This window comes from Giraffa tippelskirchi, chromosome 3 (genome assembly GCF_054371585.1).
Source record: "Giraffa tippelskirchi isolate mGirTip1 chromosome 3, T2T-mGirTip1v1.2.pri, whole genome shotgun sequence".
Lineage (NCBI taxonomy): Eukaryota > Metazoa > Chordata > Mammalia > Artiodactyla > Giraffidae > Giraffa > Giraffa tippelskirchi.
Window position 1 is genome coordinate 7,309,851 of NC_137277.1, and position 23,860 is coordinate 7,333,710.

The 23,860-nt window shown below is 59.8% G+C and overlaps 4 protein-coding genes across 7 annotated transcripts in view; 3 read left to right on the top strand and 1 right to left on the bottom strand.

The window, feature by feature from the left end:
• The window catches only part of MYO15B (myosin XVB), a 30,574-nt gene extending 29,215 nt beyond the window's left edge, over nt 1–1,359 (top strand). Inside the window, 4 exon segments of the mRNA XM_081575317.1 lie at nt 151–284; nt 397–530; nt 615–755; nt 915–1,359. Of these exon segments, the coding sequence (XP_081431443.1) occupies nt 151–284; nt 397–530; nt 615–755; nt 915–974 (469 nt within the window). The 3' untranslated portion in view covers nt 975–1,359.
• RECQL5 (RecQ like helicase 5) overlaps nt 1,355–23,860 on the bottom strand; it is a 31,215-nt gene continuing 8,709 nt past the window's right edge. For 2 of the 4 annotated variants that reach the window (XM_081575320.1, XM_081575318.1), the window contains exons 9-20: nt 5,668–5,886; nt 5,330–5,429; nt 5,162–5,198; nt 4,983–5,041; nt 4,824–4,897; nt 4,200–4,293; nt 3,830–3,964; nt 3,028–3,566; nt 2,793–2,883; nt 2,375–2,593; nt 2,122–2,191; nt 1,355–2,028 (exon numbers count right to left, since the gene is read on the bottom strand). In XM_081575320.1, the coding sequence (XP_081431446.1) occupies nt 1,928–2,028; nt 2,122–2,191; nt 2,375–2,593; nt 2,793–2,883; nt 3,028–3,566; nt 3,830–3,964; nt 4,200–4,293; nt 4,824–4,897; nt 4,983–5,041; nt 5,162–5,198; nt 5,330–5,429; nt 5,668–5,886 (1,738 nt within the window). In that variant the 3' untranslated portion in view covers nt 1,355–1,927. Of the gene's footprint in view, nt 2,029–2,121; nt 2,192–2,374; nt 2,594–2,792; nt 2,884–3,027; nt 3,567–3,829; nt 3,965–4,199; nt 4,294–4,823; nt 4,898–4,982; nt 5,071–5,161; nt 5,199–5,329; nt 5,430–5,667; nt 5,887–23,860 lie in introns of all 4 variants that reach the window. The other 2 variants (XR_014078408.1, XR_014078409.1) reach the window with 2 other exon arrangements.
• SMIM5 (small integral membrane protein 5) lies at nt 7,817–15,974 on the top strand. Its single transcript, XM_081575321.1, has 3 exons — nt 7,817–8,226; nt 13,598–13,757; nt 14,196–15,974. Exons 2-3 carry the CDS (start codon nt 13,631–13,633, stop codon nt 14,303–14,305), a joined length of 237 nt encoding a protein of 78 aa, XP_081431447.1. The 5' UTR covers nt 7,817–8,226; nt 13,598–13,630; the 3' UTR covers nt 14,306–15,974.
• On the top strand, nt 15,057–20,950 carry ERLN (endoregulin). Its single transcript, XM_081580894.1, has 5 exons — nt 15,057–15,082; nt 17,136–17,273; nt 19,248–19,390; nt 19,812–19,948; nt 20,671–20,950. Exons 1-5 carry the CDS (start codon nt 15,057–15,059, stop codon nt 20,845–20,847), a joined length of 621 nt encoding a protein of 206 aa, XP_081437020.1. The 3' UTR covers nt 20,848–20,950.

The following is a 23,860-nucleotide window of genomic DNA, read 5'->3' on the forward strand; positions in this document are numbered from 1 at the left end:
CCTGTCCCCCATCCCACCCCACGCTCCTCCAGGGCAGGGCCCACACCCCATCCATGTGTCTGGATCCCTGGTCTCACCCACGGTAGCCACTGGTTCATTGATTTAGCACCAGCTGTTTGCCCAGCCTCGCCTGACCAGGCTGTGTCCTAGGCAAGACCTCTTGGCTTACTTGCCGAAGCAGCAGCAATGGCAGATGAACGTGGCCACTGTGAAGAGCCTGACGGGCTGGGAACTGAGGCAGCTACAAGGAGGCAGCTCCCAGGAAGCGCAGATCAGCTTCATCAGTGGGTCTGGGGCAGGTGGACGGCCAGCGAGCAGGGAAGGGGGCATCCAGGAAGGGGGGCAAGGGTAGAGGGGCTGAGCAGCTTCTCCACCAGCCCTGCTCTCCGTCTACAGAGGCCGTGAGCGAGCTGCCCCTCTTTGGGTACACGGTCTACATGGTGCTGCGAGTGAGCAATCCGGCCCTGCCCAGCCCCGGCCTCCTGGGGCTGAACCGCCAGCACCTCGTCCTCATGGACCCCAGCTCCCAGGTGGGCCGGGCTCCTGCCCCAGTGCTGGCTTGGGCACCCTCGGGGCACTGGTCTCCCACCCCTGACACTGACCCCGCCCCCCAGGAACTGTGCTGCTCCATCGCCCTGAGGGACCTGCAGCGGCTCCACCTGCTGAGCCCACTGGACGCAGAAGGCTCCCCTGGCCTGGAACTTAACTACGGCTCAGCCGACAACCCCCAGACCATCTGGTTTGAGCTTCCGCAGGTGGGTGGCCTCCGCGCACCCTGAGAAGGTGGCGAGTGTCTTACCCAGGCCCAGTGTGCCCGGCTGCCTGGGCATAGGCTGCTGCTCAGAGTTCTGGCGTGGCAGGGCTGGGGGACAAAGGCAGGGGAGCACTGCCCTCATGTGCCCATGCCCGCACAGGCCCAGGAGCTGAAGCACACCATCACCTTCCTGCTGGACGGCAACCCTCCTTCCAGTTAGTGGCCGTGCTGCACCCAAGGCAGGGGCAGAGACGGAGACGGGACCCCTCCCCGGCCCACGTCTCACCTGAACAATCTCCTCTGGGTGTGGTCAGGCCAGTCTGGCTTGGACTTCACCACCTGGCTGTCCTGGAATCCACTATAGCACGGCCCACAGTGGGGCTGCTACAGCTACTTCAACTGGGGAAGTGCTGAGAGACTCGCTCTGGGGTGGGCCTGGGGTGGGGACTGCAGGAACTCGGCTTGGGTGTCTGGGGGGGTCGCCCAGCCTGGGGAAGATGTCCATCTGGGCCCTGGCCCCACATCAGCACGTGCCCAGACCCGGGAGGAGCAGCTGCTGAGGAAATAAAACTCCCGAAAGAACGGGGCTGTGCACGTGCATGTCAGAACCGGACACTTTATTCTCCTGTAAATGCTGACATCCCGCCAGGCCTTCCTGACCAGCAGCTGAGCCGGGGCAGGGCAGGCTGCTGTCCCTCTTGGCATGAGCTCTGCCCCTGGGCCGCGCTGCAGGAGGCATCGTGAGGGAAGAGGGCAGTGGGGGTGGACTGAGGACAACAGGGGCTCTTCCTGAGTCGGCTCCATAGGCCTTGGCCTACTGGGCCTCGTCACGAGCTTAAAGTGTTTTAAGAGGAGGGACCGTTTTCCTTCTGCTTCTCTGGCAGCCGCCACACCACATGCCCCTTTCTCATCTGGGGATCTGGCCCAGAAAACCCAACTACGAGGGCCAGGAAGGCAGGGAGGCAAGGAGATAGAGGATCTCAGGTTTTGCGAGCAAAAAGAAAGGTGGGCTGACCTCGCTTTGGGAGGTGTCTGGGCCCATTTCCAAAGTGAGGTGTGGCTGGAAGCGGGGAGAGCCTGAGAGCAGGCCGCCCAGCGTCCCTGGTCCTGAGCGAGGCCGGGGTGGGCCACGCTGGAGTCTGGGGGGGCGGGCAGGAACGCGGGCCCCATCAGTCATCTCTGCTGGGCACAGAGGCCGTGCCAGTCAGCTTCACTCTCGCACCGGGATCGGCTGTGGAACAACTGCTTGATGACGTCCTGCGCCTCTTCCTTCACTAGATTTTGGGGGGGTGGTGGTGGCGTGAGAGCCACTCCCCTACCGGTGGAGCCCCCACGAGTCCCTCCCGGCCGATGCCGCTCACACTCACCGCTTCTTCCCGGACAAGGGTTCTGGGTCAGCGAGTGCGAGAGGTGGCGGGCGAAGGCTTTAAACAGTTCCTGGAGAGAGAGGGTGGGGAGGAGCCAGGAGCACAGACCCTGCCCCCTGAGCCACCCACGCCACGACCCTAGACCCTGGAGGGGGCTACGGGCTTCCGCTTTGTCTTGTCCTGGGCTCACGCTTCCCCTACCCTGTCTGCGCCCCAGGCTCAGGGGAGAACAGGGCCCAACCACCTACCCTACCTTGGATGCAAACTTGCCCTCCTTGTAGAAGGGGGTCAGACACTTGACCACCACGTTCGCAGCCTCCTTCAGGGAGATGCTGGGTGTTGAGAGCTGGCAGGAGCCTTGGGGGCTCAAGGTGCTCTGATCGCTGGCTGAGACGCTGCCCTTAGCCTCAGCTAGGATGAAGGCCTCGGCTGAGAGGCGAGGCCTCTTCTGAGCCTCGCTCCCCGGGTTCTCCTGGGCAGGGCCACAGCAGAGGGTCACTCTGGGGTTCCCTGTTCTGGGCCCCTCCCTTCCTTCTGGAAGACTGGGCCTCCACACCCACTGGCTCCCTCTAGCCCAGCCCATCTGCCCTGGGAGGTAGACAGCAGAGACGATTGTCTCAGGCCCCTCCCCAGAGCAGGCTCCAACATGGCAGCCTCGTGCCTCTTGGTACCTGCTGGGGTCTGGGCCGCTTGCCTCTCTGTGCCTCCTCTGTGGGGCTGGGTTGGCCTTCGGGGGGCCTCTGGTCTCTGAGCAGGCAGGCACTGGCCAGAGGGGAAGCAGGCGTCAGGGTCCAGTTGCCAGCTGCCCCCTCAGCCCGGGCAGCCCCGCGAAGCCCGTGGCAGGAACCGGCCACGCTGCAGAGGCCCAGGGAGCCAAGGGGACTCCAGGACCGCCCATGCCCTCACCTCGGCCCCTCCTCAGCGCACTCCTCGGTCTCGGGGGGGGCAGCCAAATGCCCCATGGCTCCATCCTCCTGCCCTGAGCCCTTCTCCAGGACTGTAGGGGGTCCCTGTGCCCCATCACAGGAGGGGCTGGTACTATCTGCCCCCGGGGCTGCAGTGAGCAGGGGCGGGCTCTTGGTCCTTCGGCAGAAGAAGCGGGTGATGTTCTGAGAGTCCTTGAGGGCCGCAGCGGCCAGGAGCTGCTGCTTCTTATTGACCCGGGCCTTGGCAGTAGGGCTGCCCCGGGCAGGGCCTCTCTCCTCCTCATGGGACGGCCCCCAACAAAGAGCACCGCTCCCGGGGGCCTCTCCTTGGGGCCCCGGGACGGGTTCGGCGCGCTCCGCACCCTGGCAGTCACAGGGCCGGCTGGGGGCCCCCTGCTCACCGCCCTGTTCAAGGTGGGGCTCTTGCTCCGGGACCCGTGTCTTCTCCATCAGCTCAGTGGCCGTCTGGAACAGGCCGGAGCCTTTGGGGAAACCAGCTCCCACCCGCTTGGGCTTGAGCTGTGAGGAGGAGAGAGGCTGCTGACCACAGGCCCTCCAGGCACTCGCTGGCGGGTCCAGGTGTGGCCGCAGGGGCCGGGGAAGGCAAGGCTGGGCAGGCCGAGGCTTGGGGGTCGGGCTGGTGAGAGAGGTGTTGTGAGGGCTCCAGAGCAGGGGCGCTCAAGGGTCAGGGCTGTGATTCCAGGAGGAGCAAGGCTTGTGCCATACTAAGGGCGAGGGGCCTGGGGCACCATTGGTTTGGTAGCCTCTAGGACGCCACTCACCGAATACACCTGGGAGGCGGGCAGGATGTCGTACTCGCTGGGCTCCGGGGGCTCAGCCTGGGCGCTGCAGCTGCTGGTACCACCTCCCACATCGTAGAGCTGCCCATCCTTCGAGGCTCTGTGGATCTCAGCCACCTGGGTGGGGCGGGGGGAGGGGGGAATGCCGTGGCTGGCACCCACTAGCTCCAGGCTTTCCATGAGTGGGTTCTGTGGCCCAGGCTTGCAGGCAACGGGACACTGGACAAGTTCTAGTCCACACAGGGCTGGCTAGAAATCTTTGCAGCCAGGGAAGGAGGGAAGTCGGGGTTCTCCCGACCTAAGCGGCCCCCTGGTTGGGGAGCTGCCCCACCCACCCCTGCCTGGCGCCTACCTTCTTCAGCACGCTGGCCTTGTACAGGTTGGCCACCTTGGCATTTCGGAATGTCTCGTGTTCCAGCTCCACTGCCTTGGCCTGGAGGTCAAGTCTGAGGGCAGCAATGAGATTGAGGTGCTAGGCCTGAGGTCAGCCCTGTGAGATTCCCCCAGGGCACCCTGGAGATGGCTTCAGGGCCTGCTGTGAATGGCCTTGGGCAGAGGGATTCCAGCCTGGACTGTCTGGGCCCCTGTGGCTTACTGTCCCTCAGCAGTTCCTGGCAGCCTGTCATGGCCAAGCTTGCCCCCTGGTGGGGCTGTGTGAAGACCGACACTCCCTTGGGGAGAAGATGAGTCACAATTTGGGGAGAGGTGCCCAAATAAACCGGGCTTCCTAGGTGGCTCAGTGGTAAAGAACCCGCCTGCCAATGCAGGAGACACAGGAGACGCGGGTTCGGTCCCTGGGTCGGGAAGATCCCCTTGAGGAGGAAATGGCAACCCACTCCAGTATTCTTGCCTGGAAGCTCTCATGGACGGAGGAGCCTGGTGGACTACAGTCCATGGGGCCACAGAAAGTCGGGCAGGACTGAGGGACAAAGCACACACACACACCCAAACAGGCCGGGGGGCCAACGATACTCACCTGTCAGTGGAACCTGCGGCCTGGCGGTTACTGCTGAGCGCCTCCTCTAGGAGCCCCAGGCAGTGCTCACGGGCCTGCATGGGGTGGGAAGGGAGTCACACAGGTCCCAGGTCGGGGGAGGAGCCTGGGGGCAGGTGTGAGGAGCTGCCCACCTCTTACCTTCACAGAGAGCCTGGCTATCTTCCTACTAGCAGCCTCTCTCAGGGGACAGTCCTCATCTGGGGGAGGAAAGGCGAGTCCTTCCACTCTGCTTCCTGCTCTCTCGCGTCCCCGAGCCCCCAGCGAGGCATCCTCCACCCACACACTGGAACCAGCCCAGGGAACATTTCTGTACTGACCTGGGGGTATGAATTCTTCTGTCTTGGGGTCTTTGCCCTGGAAGATGACATTAAGTCCTGTGAGCCATCCTGCTCCATAGCAACACAGCTCCCAGTCCAGCACCAGACAGGGGCTGAGAGGGTGTGAGCAGGGGCCACTCAGAGCCCCCTGAACCCTGCCCCCTTCACCTTGCGCAGGCGCATCTGCTTCTGGTAGAAGAGATTCCATTCCCGCTTCTGGGCCTCATCTCTGCCCTCGTCCCCGCTGCCTCCAGACCCTTCATCATACCTAGGCGACAGGCTGGGCGTGAGCTGACCTGGGTCTGGGCTTTGGCCTCCCATCACGCGTCTGGTAGGTCAGTGATATCTCTGATGCCCTGGAAGCTTGGGGGCAGTGCTGACGTCCTGGCCCCAGTGTGGCTCTTGGGGCCAGGCCATGTGTCAGTTCTGATCTGGCCTTGGCCCCAGGGAGAGAATGCCAGACTCTTTCCAGTGGGTTGGGGGGCCCTGGCCTCATGGCCCCTTACCTGCTAAAGCCCCCGTAACCCCTGCGGCCTCCCTCGTACAGCTCGGGGTCATAGCCGTTCCCCTGGGAGGGCCCAATCCAGGTCTTGTTCCAGCTGCTGCTCTGCTCCAAAGCATCCAGCTGCTTCCGCACGCCCGCAGGGTTCTTGCAGCAGTCACAGCCTTTGGTGCAGGCAGGGGGCGCATCCCCAAAGTACTTGGCGATGGCAGCATGGCGGCACCTGGAGCAGGGGTGGTGAGGGACCCACTCGGGCCAGCGTTCGTTTACCCGATCCCCAAACTCTGGCTGAGCATGGCTGTCTGGCACTGTGGCCAGCATCTCATGCAAGCCTCACAAGGCATCACTGGGGGCGTACGGTGCCCATTTTATAGATGAGGACAAGGAGCTGAGGGAGATTCCTCAAAGTCATGTAACACACGTGCCCAGGGGAGCCAGGGCACCAACCACGTTCTGCTTCTCCATGGGGCACTCCTCCAGGCTCCGGTAGTGGGGCGCCATGGGAGGAGCATAGCCTCTGGGTGCAGGCACTGACTCTGCCGCTGAGCCTGTGTCCTTGGGGAAAGCGTCTGACTTCCTAAAGCCTAGGCACCTCGAGCACAACATGCCTACAACTGTGGTACAAGAAGAGCCCTGGCCCCTCGGGCTGTGTAAGAGCCAAGACAGCGCGCGCTCTCGAGTGCATCACAGCACTTAGCACTTAGGGCTCTTATCACCGTTCTCTACTCTGCTGAGTGGGGCTGGGGAGAGGGAACAGCAGGAAGTGGCCCTACCCCACCTCAGCGCTCTGCTCTGCTTCTGTCTCCTGGTGACTCCTCCCTGTTGTCCCCAACAAGCCTCTGCCTGACCCAGTGTACACGGCCTGGAACCAGGAGACTGCTTGGGAGCAGGAACCAGGTAGCGCTGGGCTGGCACCCCATGCCAGGCACTGGTGAGCACAGCCTTGGCCGTGGTCCTCCTCCTCACATCTTCGTCTGCCCTGACCCACCACAGTCCCCTTGGGGTGCCAGCCTCCAACAGTCTCTCCTGTGGGGGCCCAGTGGATCACTGGGGCAGATGTAGAGACCGGGGCAGGGTGGGGAGGGCACAGCTCGATCCAGGCCATTACAAACAGTGGTCCCTGCAGCAGGCATGCGGCACAGGGTGGGCGAAGCCTCTGGAGAGGCCAGAGCAGATGCAAGGCCGCCCAGGTACCACGTCCCAAAGACAAGAAGAGCTGGCACCGCTGCTCTAGCTGGGACAGGACTTAAACAGGAGCGCTGCCTAGGGCCGCAAGAACAGGCTGAGGAGCGGAGACCCCGGGGGCGGCTCGGAGAACACAGCCCTGAGGAAAGGCGGGCTGGCTGGGCGGCCACCAGATGGCGCCTTTCCTGCCGCACCCAAAACCCATGCTGCTCATCCCGCTGCCCAAGTCTGTGACACCGCACAGTGGCCGCCTGTCCGGCCTCTGGGACGCTCTGGCATCTGAGTGGTGTGGCCACAAGCCTGGCTTCCTTCCCCACGCCCTCCCCCGAGCCCTGACTCACTGGCGTTTTGTGCTCACACTCAAAGGGCTCCATTGACAGCTCGCAGATGCGGGCTAGGGTCGGCCCGTCCTGCTCCGGGCACCGCCTGGTCTGCTGGGGTGGCATGACCAGCCAAATGTCAAATGGCCCCGCCGGCCACTGGGCTATGGAGCCTGTCCCTGCCAGCCGGGCCAGGAGTGTGGAGACAGCCCCAGGGGACACTCTGTCGAGAAAAGATCAGCAGTGTCCTCTCTCCTCCGGGGCCACCCCCCAAGGGATGGGCTAAGTCCGGGCTGCTCCCTGATCACTGGGGACTCTCAAGTTGTTCCCCAAGATGCCTCCCCAGAGAGCTGACGGCCTGGGTGGTCTGGCAGCTCCCCCACTATTTACTTTCTTTCCTAGGAGAAGAGAGGAGGACGACCTGCTAGGGAGTCGCCTCAAGGACAGGTTGGGGGCTGAGGGACATGGGCCCTCCCGAGGGGGCCGCGGGGTGCAAAGGGCTGGAGAGCTGCAAGCCCCCCTCCCTCCCGACTTCGCCGCTCAGGTGGAGACTCCGAGAGGTCATCCCTGCCAGGGAACGTGCGGAGTCGCCCTCCTCTTTCATCAGCTTACAGCCCAGGCCCAGCCCACACCCGCCAGGAGGGAGGAGAGGAAGAGGAGGAGGAACAGGAGGGCCGCGCAGACCTCGGGGCAGGGAGCAGGCACAGGAAACCTGCAGGACGCCTTCCCGGCAGGGATTCCCTCCGGGCAGCGGTGGCACTGGCTCCCCACTTAAGCGGCTGCCCCGCGTAATGTGACACTTGAATCTCCAGGACGACCAACAACAAAAAAGCGGAGGCTGAGACAGCAGCTGGCTGTCAACAGCCAGGAGCTCCGCTGCGCTGAGCAGAGGCACCCAGGGAGCAGCCGCGGGTCAGGAAAGACGCGTCCGCAAAGGAAGGAAGAGGTGTGAGCCCGGCTGGCCGGGGGAGGCAGGGAGGAGAGACACTCCACTCGAGGCTGCTGGGCTGCCCTGCACCTGTGGCCGCCCCCCGCCCCCCGCCGCACCTGACTTTCAGGTGAGTGGCCGGTCACAGAGGAGGGGGGACGGAGGGAAGGGCGCCGCCAGGGTCCCCTGCCTCGAGGGTGGATCCACCATGAACACAGAGGAGAGGGTCCTGGGGACACATTCGGGCACAGTCTCCAGACAGCCTCCCCTTGGAGCCCGGGCTCTCCCTCCTCTAGCTGGGGCCCAGCTGGGGCCCCGGGCTGAGGCTACAGCCCCCTCAGCGCAGGGTGATTTTCTCCCCGTTTGCTGAGCAGGCAGAGGGGCCCGGGGTGCCTGCTTACTCAACAAAAGTTAGTTTAAGCTTTTTCTATTCAGGGGGCTTAAACGAGGGATTTGGCTGGCCCGGCCGGGGAGGGAGCCGTCGGCTGCCCACTGAGCCTTTTTCCCTGGGATCAAGTCCCTGCTTTCTCTCAGTCAGGAGGCCCAGCCAGTTCAAACCACTCAGGATGCGGATGTCCTGAACAAGAGTGGCAGCTGCCACCTCTTGTCAGGGGATGCTTGGTGTTCTTGGCTCAGGGTGGGGCTAGGCCCATGTCCTCCTCCAAGCACCCACTGAGATCTCCAGGAGCCCCCAAATCTCCCTGAGCGCCAGGCCAGATGCTTGAGGGCCCTAACCCCAGGGTGGGGTGGAAGTGAAGCTGGGGGGGGACTGCCCCACCCCAGTACCGGGCCCACTGCAGCCACCACAGTGCGGAACCCCTCACTGCTCCAGCCTCCCTGTCCTCTCACACAAGCAGCATTAAAGGCTCCCTCCCAGCCACCCTCATCCCCCAGATGTTTTCCCCAAGGCAAACAAGTCCACATCTACTTAGGAAGGAAAACAACCACCCAGGTTAAAGTGGAAACCAAAGATCAGCCTGTGTGTTCCTGGCTCCGCTGAGGCTGTAGGAACTGGCCTGGGCTGCCGGCTGGGGAGGCTAAAAGCCCTGCAGCGACGGGCAGTGATGACAGAGAGAGGGGACAGACACCGAGGGAGGGAGGGACGCAGTGGTGAGCCACTGCAAGATGGCCAGGCAGGCAGGCGGGGATCAGAGTCCCCAGACCCAGCGGATGCAACTGGACGGAGCACCCCAAACACAGTCCCTGAGCGGGGACACAAGGGTGATGCCCAGCTTCTGGGACTGCAGGAAGAGGCAGCAGCAGCAAGAAGAGCTATGGGGCCGGAGAACCCGGGGTGCTGAGGGCTCAAGTGTCTCCCTTCCACCGCAAGGTGGGGCCAAGGCCGAAAGCGCAGTGCACAGTGGGCATCTCTGCCTCGCTGGTTCGGCCTCTGGAATCTGCTAAGATGCCCACGGCCTTCAGTTATGCTTCATTCTGGTTGTTTCTCCAACAAGTAAGGGTGGATGAAACCCACCTTGATAAAATAACAAGGCAGGGCAAGAAGCCCTTGGACCCCGAGGCATCAACATGCCCTTATCAGTCACCAAACACCAAACAGGCTGGGTTCTCCCCAGGCAGCTGTGTCTGGACTTGGACTTGTGTCAGTTTGGCAAGAAGCAAACAGGGCCGCTTCAGCACCAGGTGGCAGCTGTCTGGCCTGCAGGACGCCCGCCTGCTCGGTCGCAAGGTCCTCTGTGCCAGGAGATGCCACCCAAAGGCACATGTCCTAGTCCCTCCAGCTCTGTCAGCCTTCCCTCGGCTTGGCTCATCTCCTCGCTCTGTAGGCTGCCCCTCTGGCTGGGGCAGGGCCATGAAGGGCCACGTGGGCACAGAGCCAGGGAAAGCCACCACTTGTTGTGGCTGCTCCTAACTGAGGTGCTACCGGGCGTGGGGCTGGGGGATACTCTAGCCTCCTTGGTTCACAGGCAGGAAGTACAGTCTGGGAAGGAGTGTGGCAGACCTGAGCTAGGAAGACAGGCAAAACATATAGAGAGGCCCACACAGCTTCCCTGCCCATCTCCCTCCAAACCTGCAAGGAAGGTTAAGTGGATAAGAGGCAGCCCGCCCCGGAACGCCCCCTCTCCCCGGGCCACAGCTGGGAGCACTGACAGCTCCCTGCTGAGCAACGGCTGGGCCACGGCCACACGGTCACCTGACGATGGCTGGTTATATCGGGCCCCCGGCGTCAGGCACCCCTTGGCCTTGCTTTAAATAGCATGCTGGGAAGCCCGCCCGGGACCTGCTGGAATGTGCCTCCGCCCTCTAGGAGTACAGGCCCCTCCAGCTCCCCCTCGGGCCCCACCAAGGCTCCTTTCACTCAAGGCCAAGCTGGAAAGGATGAAATAGCAACTGGGGAGCAACGGGGGCTTCAGTCTTTGGGGCAGATCCACTCCTGTCCCCAATGCAGATGGGATCCCACGGGCACCCCTGGGGCTGACCCAGGCACAGCTGGCCAATTCAGGTCCCCACAGGCCCCAGCTGTGCGAGTCTGTAGCCGGCGGCTGCCATGGACAGACGCTCTTCCCAGAGTGGGGCCGGGGGCCCCCGGGGCATGAGTCTGCAGCTTTCTGACTTCCTAACCCCTGGAGGGCCAACAGGCCCCGCCTTTCCCACACAGCAGTTCAGCCTCCGCTCCACCTTCCTCCTCCCTGCTTTGGGGATCACACCTGCACCCCTTCCGCACCCCGACTGACCAGGGTCTCCAAGCAACCGCTCGCTCAGAAGCGGAGCCACCCCCTCTGCAATCCCTCCTGAGCCTTTAGGTATGGGGCACAAGTGGAAAAGCCCCTCTGCTGACCCGCTCTCCCCCGCTTCCTCTCTGAAGGAGTGTCTCTGATGGCTCCGTTAGGCAATGCAGGCCCTGGGCCAATCAAGCTGAGAAAGCCAGGCCAAGTGTAGCTAAAGAAGGGAAGCGAGAGCTGCCCAGCTCTGGAGCCTGGTGCAAGCTCCCTGAGGGCTTCGGTCAGCCCACTAGAATGGGACAGGCGGGCAGGCTGCCATCCTCCAGGAAACCCGGGGAGTGGGACCACCCTCCTGTGCACGCCTGCTCCACTGGTCAGCGGGAGGAGGTCTGCTCGGCGTCACCTGAGGAGAGGGGTCCTTGTGAACTTGACACAGAAAGACTCGCAAGATCTGCCCTTTGGTGACAAGTCACAGGAGGTTCTCAAGAGCAAGTGCGGCCCAGTGAGTGAAGACGCTGCGCTCGACCCCCACGTGTGGGTGGGGCTGGTCTCCACAGCCCTGGTCCTGTGCTGAGCCTGTCACACGGGCCAGGCCCTCGGTGCGCGGCTCCTGGGCTGACTCATCTTGTCTGCAAAGAGCAGGCTGCCCGAGACAGGCGCCCAGGGAGGCCCAGTGAGACCGTGGAGAGGTCCCTTCCTCTCTCCGGTCTCAGGGTCCCCAGGTGCAAAAGAAGGAGGCAGAAAGGGATGACACACGGCATTCTAAAATCCTATGCCTCCCAGGATATTGGAAGACTGGGCTCCTGATCTCCTCTGCAGAAAGATGTGGACCCTGGGCTGGGGCGTGGGAGAAGCTGGGGGGCTCTAACTCCAGGAGCATCCCCCTCTGACAGAAAACCATCTAGTCCTCCAAGGAGCCATCTCCACCTGCTGGCTGCCCCCATCATCACTTACAGCACAGCTCCCCGCCTCCAGCCGGCCCCCCACCACCTTCCTTCTCCTCACACACCGCAAATATCCCGGCACGAAGGACACGGATGACACTCCCCAAAGGTGCTGGAGGAAGGCCGCTGACGGCATACGGCGGGGAGGGGGGCGTGACTGCCCCCAAAGGCCATCTGGCCTCTCCTCGCCCAGAGCAGAACCACGTGCTCTGGGCACTCCCGGAGCCCGGCGCTGGGCTCAACCCTCCCGCTCGCCTCAAGGCAGACACCTCATCTTCACGTAAAACGAGCGGAGGAACAGACCCAGAGAGACAAAGCAACTCCGAGTCACAAAGCAGGGAGGAGGCCAGCAGCATCAAACCCAGGATGATTCAAATGCTGTGTTACGGGGGCCGGCTGACCTGATGGGAGCAGGTACCCTGTGGAGAAGGAGGCGCCTGGGCCAGCCACCATCCAGGCCCTAAAGGACTGCGAAGCGGACAGGGGGCAGAAGTGGCCTAAGTGACCACAGGTGGGGCTTACGAGGCCACCAGGAGGTCCCACCTCTAACGACCAGAGCTGCGCAAGAAGGAAGGAGCAGGGCTGGGCAGGAGCGGGGCTCCCCTCCTCGGGCAAAGGCCGCGCGCCATAGAGGGCGGGGAGCTAAGGGCGGCGCAGAGGGCCCGGCAGATGACCTTCCAGGCGGCTCTAAGGACGCTACGCTGCGGTGGCAGGGCCGGCGGTGACCACAGCCCACTCTGGGCAAACCTGCCAGGCAGAGAGCAGGACGGGGCGGAGGTAACAAGAGCTTAAGGTCTGCTGCAGGCCCCAGGCCGCCGGCAGCCCCGCCTCGGTGAACAGGTTGAGGCTGGGTTGGCCCAAGCTGTCCCTGAGTCCTCGCTCCAGAGGCTCTGGCTCCCTCGTGCCCACCAGTGAGGCAACAGGGGAAGAAAGTCTGGGGCATAACATGTCCTGACTCACTGACTGGCCTGGGCCTTCACCTTCGGCCCCTCAGGCAGGATGAACCGGAGGAAGCCCTGGGTCACAGGGCCTAGAGGCTGAACGGCCACTCAGGGGGCGGGGGTGTAGGGGGAGCGGAGGAGACTCTCTTGAGAGCCAGAAGAGCAGGTCCCAGCCAGCAAGAGCGGGGCGCTTACACCCTCCCTGGGACACCTGGTCCCATCCTGAGAGACGACTCCTTGGGGAAAACTGGAGTACGGTGTCACCCCAACCTTCTCACAGGAAGACACCAAATGAGGAAAGAAACGGGGCTGATGAGAGGGGTGGGGGGCCCCAGGAGGCCTCAGACCCCCCCCCCCCAGTCAGCTCTCACCTCTGGCTGACCCTGGCCAGCAGCCCCCATCAGCCTGTTCCCGAGAGAAGCCGACCCTCTGTCCCCAAAAGTAACAAAAAGTAAGGGTGCCAGGCTGGGATCCCAGAGCCCCGTGTCCCCACCAGGGAACCAACCAGGAAGCTATGTCCATACCAGACACCCTGACAACACCTAGGAGTTGTGTCTCAAAACAAAGGAGCGGAACAGGGCAGTCACCTTCACGGCCAGCAAGCGTGGCTGACCCTGGCCGGCTGGCAGAGCCCTCCCAGGACTGGCTGTGCCCGGCAGCCCCGTGGCGGGGCCTCAGGCTCACCGTCACCCCGTGTCCCGGGACGGGGCAGTGCCAGCAAGTCACCCTGTGTCCCGGGACGGGGCAGTGCCAGCAAGGCGGGGGTGAGGACCAGCGCTGAGTGAGGGGCCCCGCGGCTCCCTTCCTCCCTGGTGAGCCACTGGACTCTGATGGGTGAGACCTGACAAACTCGTTCTGCGAGCCGGGGTGGGTGAGAGGGCGGATTCTCCGGAGCCAGCTCCGCGGGGACGCCAGGTCCTCTCTCTGCTCTGCAGCCCAGGAGGCACCCGGCAGGAACCGGGCACAGCATGGCAGCCAGCAACCTCGCACAGGAGTTCCACTCCATCGGGGACAGGCTGCTGCTCAAGCTGCAGAGGCTGCCGCAGGCCGAGCCCGTGGAGATCCTGGCCTTCTCGGTCCTGGTGGTTTTCACAGGTAAGCAGGGGCTTCCGGAGTCTCCTCGGCACCCAGGGCTCTTCCTTGCATCCAGGAGAGGAGACTACGGTGCCAGTCGGAGGGCTGGGTGGTCCCCCAGACAGAGGAGGACAAGCAGATGTCTCCAGGGGCGGGGCAGGGGATCTCCCCCTATCCTCCGACATGCTGCCCCTGGGGACGGGGTGTGCTGAAAACCAGGGCCTGGGGGGTGCTCCTGGAACCTCAACCCAGGGATGAAGGGAGCAAAAGCTCTGGGGGCTGGCGTGGGGACACTCACTCCTCTCCCCAGATTCTCGGCGTTTCTGATCGGTAAGCAGACCTTTGGCGAAGGTCCTCCAGGCCCCCAAGGGGGCTTCTTCAGAAGTGAGGTGGGTGCGCTTTCTTCCCCGACCCCGTCTGAGTTTCCCGTGCTCTCTGCTGTCTCCCTGACCCCTCCAGCCACTGTAGTGCTGCTGCTGCTGATCGCCTGCGGCTTCTGTTGCTGTCAGTACTGCTGCCCCAGGCGGAGAGGCAGGAGGACCCAGGTGGGACCCATGACCCCACCGTGAGGGCCAGGGAGATGATCGAGAAGCCGGAGAGGAGGCCGCCGACGCCACAACCCAGGGGTCAGCCTGGCCCTGCAGCCCTCGCCCCTCAAGACAAAGACCCACGGCTCAGCCCTGGCCAAGCCCAGGGACCCGGACACTGACTGAGACCTGGAGCCTCAGCAAGGAAATGGGCTGGTTCGGCCACAGAACTCCCACCTGCAGGGCACCCAGGAGGGATCGAAGGTTTCGAAGACAGAAAACCAACAGGGATTCTTTGCCGACCTGTGCTTTTTAACAAAGCACAGAACGTGGTCCCCGTACTTGGAGAACAGCCCGCATTTGTGGGGAGCTGGCCCTAGAGGGTCCACGCCAAAGAGGAGCAGGCCAATCAGAGGAGCTCTGTGCAGGAGCTACCGGGTCCCAAGCGCCCCCCAGAGTTGGGAACATGTCAGTGTTCTATTCCAGGATTTGCCTGTTTTTCAGTGTTTGCCTGTTTCTTTCCAGTATTTGCCTGCTTCTTTCCAGTAAAGGCTTTCTGGTTATGTGTTTCTGCGGTGCCCCACTCCCCGGGCTGGGCCCTGTGCATTGGGAGGGCAGTGTGCCAGGATCCCGGGGGTGTGGCCAGTGACTTCTCCTTCCAGGCCTCCGCTCTCCCTGTGCCCACGGAAGCTTGAGAAACACGCAGGCAAGAATGCCATGCGGGGAGGAACCAGGGGAGGGCTGCGGGGCCCCTCCTGCCGAGCGCTGCCTCCCAGATGCCCGGCGAGCCGCGATGGAGGCTGCATCTGCCCCAGGCAGGTGCCGGGCTCAAGAATGCCACATCACAGTCACCACTGCCATTAACTGTAGGCAGCACGCCCTGTCCTAGCCGGTCTCCCCAAACTTCCGGGATAAGAGAGGTGAGGTCCCTACTGTCGTCCATAACCTGCATCCCGACCGCACCATCCTCTCCACAACAGGCCAGATGGTCTGCGTTCAAATCCTCGCCACCCTCCTCCGCCCCCGACCAGCTACGCAAATGGATGTTAGCGACAGGACCTTCCAAAGCCATGTTTCCTTCCTCTGTGAAATGGGGCCAATCCTGGTACCCCACTCCTGGGTTAAGCCTGTAAGGATAAACCAAGATGGCCTTGGCACAGTGACCTGGCCCAGCACCGGGCACAGCCTAAGAGCTCCACCGATACGAAGCATCCTTATTTGCCCCTCTATTTGGAGGGCCGAGCCAGAGCAATGTGGACCCATTTTAAGGACTAGTCCTGCTGACAGACAACACTGCCCTGCCTCCTGCCCTCCAGTTTACTTTCTCTCCACAGAACTTTTCAGGTAGAGCTATAAACCCAAGAACAAGGCTAGGGGAGGCAGAGGCTCTCACGGTACCCGCCGCCCTCCCCCAACACCGGTCCATCAGAGCCATGAAGAGCCCTGTGTTCTTTATACACCTTCGTCATCTTGGCTTCTGCAGCCTGCTCTGGTTGCCTGGAGGCAGAGCCCCAGCTTCTCGGGAAACAGGGAGGGGAGAGGGGATGCCAGCCCCCGCCACTCCACCATCTCCAGCTGGCAGGCAGGCAGGAGAAGCCCTCTCTCTGGCTGGTTTCCCTCCCCGGCGTCCAGGGACTTGTCTAACGGGTTTGGTTTGGGTGGAAGACCCAGAGAGGAAATGCTTCCACAGAAAATAAAAGAAATGCAAGAATCCGTCTGTATACTTGACCCTTCTACCACCACCACGAAAGAATGGGGTTCAGAATAATAGTGATAATAAAAATGACAATAATGGTGAGAACAGAGGTAGCTAAAATACACTTGAGGGCTCGTCCCCACCCGCAGGCAGTGTCTGAAGCCTTTTGACATAGATAAATTCACTTAATCATCACAACAACCTAATGCCCGGACCATTATGATCCCCTTTTCAAAGGTGAGGAAGTAGGTAACTTGCCTAAACTGGACCAGCTGAACAGTGGCAGGACCCGCCTGTCTGGCTCCAGAGCCCTGGCTCACCACACCCCAGGCCTCCAGCTGCAGTGCTGATAAGGCTCGAACTCCATCACCCACCACCTAACAATCTCAGGCCCCAAAAAGCCACACCCTACACCCTTCTCAAAATAACGTCCCTGTGAGCGGGTGTGGCCTAGGAGTTAAGAGCTGGGGTGGGGACCATCTACATCTCCCTGCCAGAAGAAAAACACAAGGAAAGTGGGAGCATGTGAAGCCCTGCCTTTTCCGGGCCCAGCACCCACAGCTGGAGGGTCCCCAGGAAGCCCTCGGTTCAGAAGACGCAGCAGCCTCATCCCCGTGTCGTCTCCCTTCAGCAGGTTCATCAGCATCAAGAACATCCTTCGTCAGGGTAACTGACGCTGAGCCTCGTTTCTAGAAAAGATTCAGGCTTCTGGGTGCAGCTGCCAAGAAGTGGGGACCACGGGCAGCCCTGGGCACCTACAGGTGGACAGGAAGTTCACTCGTGTTTTCCTCCTCCAGACCAGGCAGTACCTAACTGCCGAGTCCAAATAAGATGCTGTCCCCGCCCTCAGGGGCTTCCAGGGGCACAGTCCCACAACCAGTGGCTCCCCCACAGCTGTTGGGTCAGGTCCCAAGCAGGCTCCAAGCCCCTGTAGCTCAACCAACCAGAACTCCTTGTGCACAACAGCAGCCTGACACACTCTGACCGGCCCTCTGGGGAAGATGGGCAGGGAGAGGAGACAGCAATCCCCCCCTATTGTAGGAAGGAACATACAAGGAGGTACAGCAAGGCAGGTAGGGGCCATGGAAGAGGCACCATCAGGCCATCCGAGCCCAGAGAACACCTGGCTGACGCTGGCGACCAGACCTCTCTGCTCCCACCGCTGTGCCACCCTAGACCAGGCCGCCAGCAGGGTCTGCCTGCGGTCACTGCCACAGTGTCCCTGCCAGTCTCGGTGCTGATCTCCACGCCTCTTCATGCTGCAGCCCCTGCCTGTGGCCTCTGCTCCAACAATGCCCACAATTGTGGTCTCTGGTGCGTCACAAGGGTTTTTCACTCTACACTTCGGATCTGCACAGTTTACTGTCCAGACATTACACCTCAGAAACTACAGTCAAGCCACAGGTGCAAGAATATCATTAGCAGAGGCCACACAAAACTGTTTTCTCTGAAATCTGTTTTCCCGAACATTAATGTTTGAAAGCAATCTACAAATAACAACCTTCAGGACAATATATTTGCTTGTGGGTAACAACAAATTCCAGAGCCTAAAAAACAGAGGACAGGGAGTTCCCTGGTGGCCTAGTGGTTAGGATTCTGGACTTTCACTGCCGTGGTCCAGATCCAGTTCCTGATTAATCCCCTGGGTTAGGTTCCTGAGATTCTGCAAGCCGCGAGGTACAAACAACAACAAAATGATCATTTAAAAAATAACTGAAAACAAAATAATTATGCGCTTAGAAAATGTTTCTCCACTCTCCTTGGGAAGCAGCTGGCTGATGTCCCCTAATTCTAACTCTTACATCATCTTCACATCTAAACTTAATCATTGCTCCTCCCAGGGGGGGTCCCCTGGGCCCCAGGCCATGCCAAGGGCACCAACAGCATTCTCTACCTCTCCCCATCATATCACTCCCTTCCTGGTGATCATTTCAGAAGAATTTTCTGACCTGGGCCAGCAATTAATAGAAAAAGTCAGTTAAAGCAATGTTTGCGTACATGAGCCATCTACACTCTACACTCCTCACGTGAGTTGGAAACACAGACACACACATCTTTATGATGTAGGGCCAAGGTCTTTTCTCTGAGTGTGGGTTTGCTGATCAGGTTTCCTGACTGGTCTATTTGCTAATTTTTATTTCTTTGAGGCAGAATAAGGGGACTTCCCTGGTGGTCCAGGGGTTAAGCATCCACCCTGCAATGCTGGGGACTCAGGGTCGATCCCTGGTCAGGGAACTAAGACCCCACATGCCTCAGAGCAACTAAGCCCACGGGCCACAACTGCTGAGCCCGTGCACCACAACGAGGGCCCATGCACTGCAATGAAAGATCCCGCTTGACTCAACTAAGACCCAACATAGTCAAATAAATAAATATTGTTTAAAATTAAAAAAATAAAAATCAGCTTTCTAAAAAAAGGCATCTGCAAAGAAACCTGATTGTGAAATCCTTCTGCACTTTTAGGAACTGTTTACAGCTGTCTCGTCCACATCTATTTTTGACAGAAATGCCATCCGAATGATTCTAAAGTGGTCAAGTAGTATTTACAGAAAGAAAGACTTCACCTCTCCGCTTGTTCTGAGGTCCAACATGCTTCAGAGCTCAGATTGTGCAGCTGAGTGGAACAGCTGAGTCCAAAGCTCAGAGCAGTAACTTCTTTGCTGTGTGACCTTGGGTAAGTTACTTAACCTCTCTGAGCCTGTTCCCCGGTTGTAAAACTGGGGTTTCGGCTATTACCACTGCTTCGTTTTCATGTCATGTTAAGCACAATTATGTATAATAGCAAGTACAGCTGCCACAGAACAGGTTCAGGAACAAACAGCTGACTCTTGATAAGCATCCAACTAAGCTGATGGAGTGGAAGCCCGAGGGTGTGCTTAGACGCAGGCGGGCCAAGGGCATTAGTCAGTGTGTTTTACAGAAGCAAATGCAAGGCAGCAGGTAAGCCTGGGTCAATGAGGCCAGGAGAGTTAAGAAGGACTTCACAGAACTCGCCCACCATCTCCTCCAGCCCCGGCTGCACGTGAGAATCACCTGGCGAGCTTTACAAAGCACAGGGTTCTAATACACCCAGGGCACAGGTGTTCAGAAATGCTCCCACATGACTCAAACAGGCCCTAGAATGTAAACCCTGGGAGGGCAGAGTCTGCCTCTCTTGCTCACGACTGGACACAAGGTGCCCAGCGCAGTTCCTGGCCACCGTGGATACCTGACTCCTGTCTTTTAAGGAGGGAATGGCGGCCACCAGGTTCCACTCACCAGGGCACAGGCCCTACTCCTGCTTTCCAGCTGCTCCATCACACCAGGGGTGGGAACCCACAAGAAACAGTTGAGGCCAGGCCTGAGCGGCAAAGATACCAAGGGAGAAGTCAGGCCTCCGCAGGAAGCTGGGGCCTCGCTGGCGATAAACATCCCCTTGCTGGTTCCAGGAGGTGCCAGCTGGAGCTGTGGTTAATCATCTACCCGGTGCCATGGAAAGCAAGCAACCATGGGTGGCACCCCAGCTCTGGGGCCTCCTGAGCAGGTCCTTTCAGTGGACAGGTCATCTGGACTGAGGGGAGGGACACAGGTGAGGGGGACAGGTGGCCTGGGGCAAGGTCCCTGGATCCATTCTCTTCCCCCGACTCCAATTCTGATTTGTCTCAGCCAGGACACCTCAACCCACACACCCTGAGCAGCCCCCCAAAACAGCATCGCAAGAGGGAAGAACACAGCAGAGGGGGTAAGTGTGAAAGGCTGAAAGGGAATGCGGTTGCTTGGCAACAAGCCCTAGCCCACCTTTGTCTGTCTGCTCTGGTGACAGCAGGCAGGTCTGGTCAGGGCCAGCCATCAGGGCGACCCCTTTTTCTCCCTGAAGTTGCTTCTCTGAGTTGGGGCAGAGCTCTGGTCTCCTGGCAGTGTCTTCAGCTTGGCCCCCACAAAGCGTGGCTCTGAAGGATTCCCCTGACCCACCCTCTCTTAGGACACAAGACCAAGGGCAGCAGACCCAGGTAATGGCACCTTCCTTCTCCGCCTTTACTCCCTTCAACTGGCTACTGGCTCGCAGCCTGCCCATCTCAGCTGTGTTTCAAGATGATTAGTTAGTCCTGCTTTCACCTGCCTCTAAGGAAGCCGGCTGAGCTCCCAGCTTGAGTCCGTCCACTCCTTGGCTCCAGTGCGGACCTCTCAAAGTGCTCCCCAGATCTTGGCAACTGAGGCAGGAAATCTGGGAAGGGTCTATATCAGTGCTTTTCACTTATTTTTTGTCCGTGTCATGTGGCGTGCAGACTCAACTCCCCGACCAGGGATCGAACCTGTGCCCCTTGCACTGGGGTTAGGATTAGAGTCTTAACCACTGGGTCACCAGGGAAGTCCCTACAGCAGTGCTTTTCAGGTTCTGGCTGAGAAGGTCTCAGGGATGGGACAGAAAGTCCCTGATCACAGCAGGGCTGTTCAGGAAAGGCCTGGGGAAGGCAAAGCGCACCGGACCACCCCCACCCCTGCCCTTGGTGCCAGTCCCTGCTTTTGCTTCTGCGGAGGAGGAAAGCCATTCTGTTGCCTGCCGGAGGCACTGAGCCCCATAACCTATCGTCCCTTCAATGCCCACTAACTGCAGAGGTGGCTGCTGTTCTGAGATGGTGCCAGAGAATGAAGTTAGGGGAGTAGGGAGTAGCACGTGGGGAGGGCCGTGGAGAAGCCCCTGCATTCAGGGCCTCTGTCCCCACCTTTCCAGGTTCAAACGGACAGAATGCTCTCCTGGAAGACGGAGTTCTGGCAGAACCCCTGGGACGTGGGGGCCCTGGCAGTGATCATCCTGTTCTTCACCACAGTCCTGTCTCTCATCTTGTTTGCTATTATCTTTGGTTTCCTCCCCGTGAGCAAAATGACCAACCAGAATGAAGAGTCGTGACCTGACTTTCTGCAGGCCAAGGGGGCCACTCTCAAAACACTATGTACTCTTTCTTCAAAAGCCTTTAACAGTCTTGAATTAAACATTTTTCATATGATTATCTGATAAATGCCTGTCTTCCCCACTGGTTCAAGTACCAAAAAGCAGGGGCTGGGTCTCTTTCTGTTCCCCATTGTACCCCCTTTTCTGGTGTGCCTTGCCCAGAGTCAGTACCAATCAATGTTTGCTGGTTGAACAAATGAATGAATGAACAAATGAGCAAAGGAGTGGATAAACAGAGGGATGCCTGAACTGTTGGCTCTCTTTGAGTCTGGAGACCCTGGGAGATGACAGAGTCCAGTACAATCTAGGCCTAAACCAAAGCTGCTGCTGCTGCTGCTGCTGCTAAGTCGCTTCAGTCGTGTCCGACTCTGTGCGACCCCATAGACGGCAGCCCACCAGGCTCCACTGTCCCTGGGATTCTCCAGGCAAGAGTACTGGAGTGGGTTGCCATTTCCTTCTCCAGTGCATGAAAGTGAAAAGTGAAAGTGAAGTTGCTCAGTCATGTCCGACTCTTCTCCACCCCATGGACTGCAACTCAACTGGAAATGCCAGGCAATTGCTCCTCAAACTCTGGTCCTGCTCCTTCATGGTGTCCTGCAGGGCGTTCTCCAGCTGGGTGCATAGGGTGTGCGCTTCAGCCACCAGGTCTTCATTCTTCTTGGCGGCCTCGGGCAAGCTGTCGGGAGCCGCGCAGGGCTGCAACGTCAGCTGGCCAGGGTGACTCAGGCGGGAGGCGTTCATGCTGTCCGGGCTCCCACTGACAGGACCCCGGACCTTGCTACACGCGATCTTCAGGAGGTTCCAGAGCTCCTTCTGCCGCTTCTCCTGCAGCCGCACCACCGTCTTCTCGTCCTCGCTCATCAGGCTGACCACCTCCTCCACCTTGGGCAGCAGCTCCAGGGCTTTCTGCTTGCAGACCACCGTCTTACTGAGCAAAGCAGTTCTTCCTATCTCAGGGTGCAGAGGCCTCTAGGCCAGAGGTTACTTTCAACCTAATTACTATTCCTTTTTACACTCAAAGGTAAATTTGGCCACATCATCAGTAATCAAATGCATCTCATGGTCACACTCAGAGAAGGCAGCTGCACACCAAGAAGAGAGGAAGCCGGCTGGATGCCCCACTCTGGCCTCCTTCATACGACCTGCATGTCTTTTCTCTTGGTCCCAGAGACGCCCAGGTATCCCTCCCAGAGCCCCCCAGCCCCATGCACCCCGACCCTACAATGCAGCCTTTGTAGACACGTCCCCGCCTATGCCGACGCCACTGTGCTTGCCTGTCCCTTGCTGCCAGGTGCCCTCCCTTCGCAAACAGCTGCTTCAATGTCAACCTCAAACCAGGCTATTCTTAGAAAAGGGGCAAATGTTTGGTGAAGAAGGGGCTTTGCCTTTGTGCTATGTACCATTTGTGCAATAAAGAAACATTCTCTTTCATTCAAAGAGCAATTTCAAATCCAGCCACACCAGCCACGTTGACTCCATCCCAGGGCCTGGAAGTCCTGGCATCAGACACCCTCACGTGCAACGAGACAGAAGAGATAAGGTGGCTTACAGAGCAACAGGGGGCCCCCCTAATGCCTAGCCCCTGACACATTAAGAGGCCCCAGCTCTTTGGGCTGAGATAGAAGGCAGAGGACCCTGGGAGGACCTGTCCTCTTGTGCGATAAGCTGCTGCAGCCTAGAGGTGGAAGAGCTAAGCCTCCAGACAGCCTCAGAGAGCCTCAGACTCATCCCAAACAAAAACCCAGCCAGGGCGCTTCCCAGCACAAGGAACTCTGATACCCAGCAAGGACACGGAGCCCTTTCAGGACAGGCGCTTTACTCAAGGAGGTGAAGAAAGCCTAATGTAGCAGTTCATAGTATGAGCGCCTACAAAGGGCTCTGGTCACAGGGGCTGTGGGCAAGGGTCCTGACCACCTCTGCTGGGCATGGTCTTGTGAGGCCAAATGAGAGATGGCCACTTGGAGAAGGGAACAGCTTCAACCCAGGGGCCACCAACTCATCAGTGAAGAGGAGGGGGTGAGAGTCAGAACACACGGCCCAATTAAGAGCCTCTCTAGTCTCCAGAGGAAACACTCAAACCTCTGCTGGACACAGTACCATGCACTTAGCTCCATGCTCTGAGAATCTAGTCCGGCAAAAACTAAGATGGCATGTGTGTGTGAAATCGTGCACATCCCTGACAATCGGAAGACTGGGAATTAGCATCTGTCCTACTGCGAGCTTCGTGACCATGACCTCTCTGGTCCACTCGAAGTCTGAAGCCATCAGTTCTGCATCTACCTTACAGGTTATCTAATGAGATCTAACCAGAGAGAGCAGAGGAATCAAAGAGCTTTGTTGACCCAAGCACTATACAAATGCCAGGGCTCCCAGCCTGTCTCGAATGCTCCTAGACGTCCCTCACACAGTGTGCCCACAGCTGCTCGTGCCCAGGGCCCACCCTGAGCAGGTATCGGGCTCTTTCATAGCCCCCACCGGCAGCAGATGTGGATCAAACAGACACGTGGGTTCCAAGTGGACAGGCTGCTGTTACATTAGAAACACTGATGTCTCTCCAAGCACATTACCGCCCCCTCCGCCCCATAAGAGATAAGCTGAGCCACATGTTTCTGTTTGGGTCTGGGATGAGACTGACTACCCTACAAGTGAAGCCAGTGGTCCAGCTCCGTGGCACGTGACAACCACACCACCAGTGGTGCAGAACTGGTTGCATCTCTTGGAACTGAGTCATTCAGGGGGCCAGCCCCTCCGTAAGTGGGTAGAGTGGGATGGGTGGGTGACCACCCAAAATACACAATAAATCCTTACAGGGCCAGAGTTTCTGGGGCCTTCCACGGAAAAGTGGGCGGGTACCACCTTCCATGCTCCCTGACAGGAAACATCCCACACGACGGCCCTCAGCAGGCAGGGGTCCCTTGCTGGCCCAGGAGCTGCCCTACATGAGCTGGTTAACGCGTGGTGCCGGGGGAGG

Excerpts from the sequence above, each read along its gene's own strand:
- SMIM5 (XM_081575321.1), top strand. The coding sequence starts at position 13,631 with ATGGCAGCCAGCAACCTCGCACAGGAGTTCCACTCCATCGGGGACAGG. Across the intron at positions 13,758-14,195 it reads GGTCCTGGTGGTTTTCACAG|CCACTGTAGTGCTGCTGCTG; the intron begins GTAAGCAGGGGC and ends TGACCCCTCCAG.
- ERLN (XM_081580894.1), top strand. The coding sequence starts at position 15,057 with ATGGAGGCTGCATCTGCCCCAGGCAG. Across the intron at positions 17,274-19,247 it reads GCCCACAATTGTGGTCTCTG|CTGCTCCATCACACCAGGGG; the intron begins GTGCGTCACAAG and ends CCTGCTTTCCAG. Across the intron at positions 19,949-20,670 it reads ACCAAGGGCAGCAGACCCAG|GTTCAAACGGACAGAATGCT; the intron begins GTAATGGCACCT and ends CCACCTTTCCAG.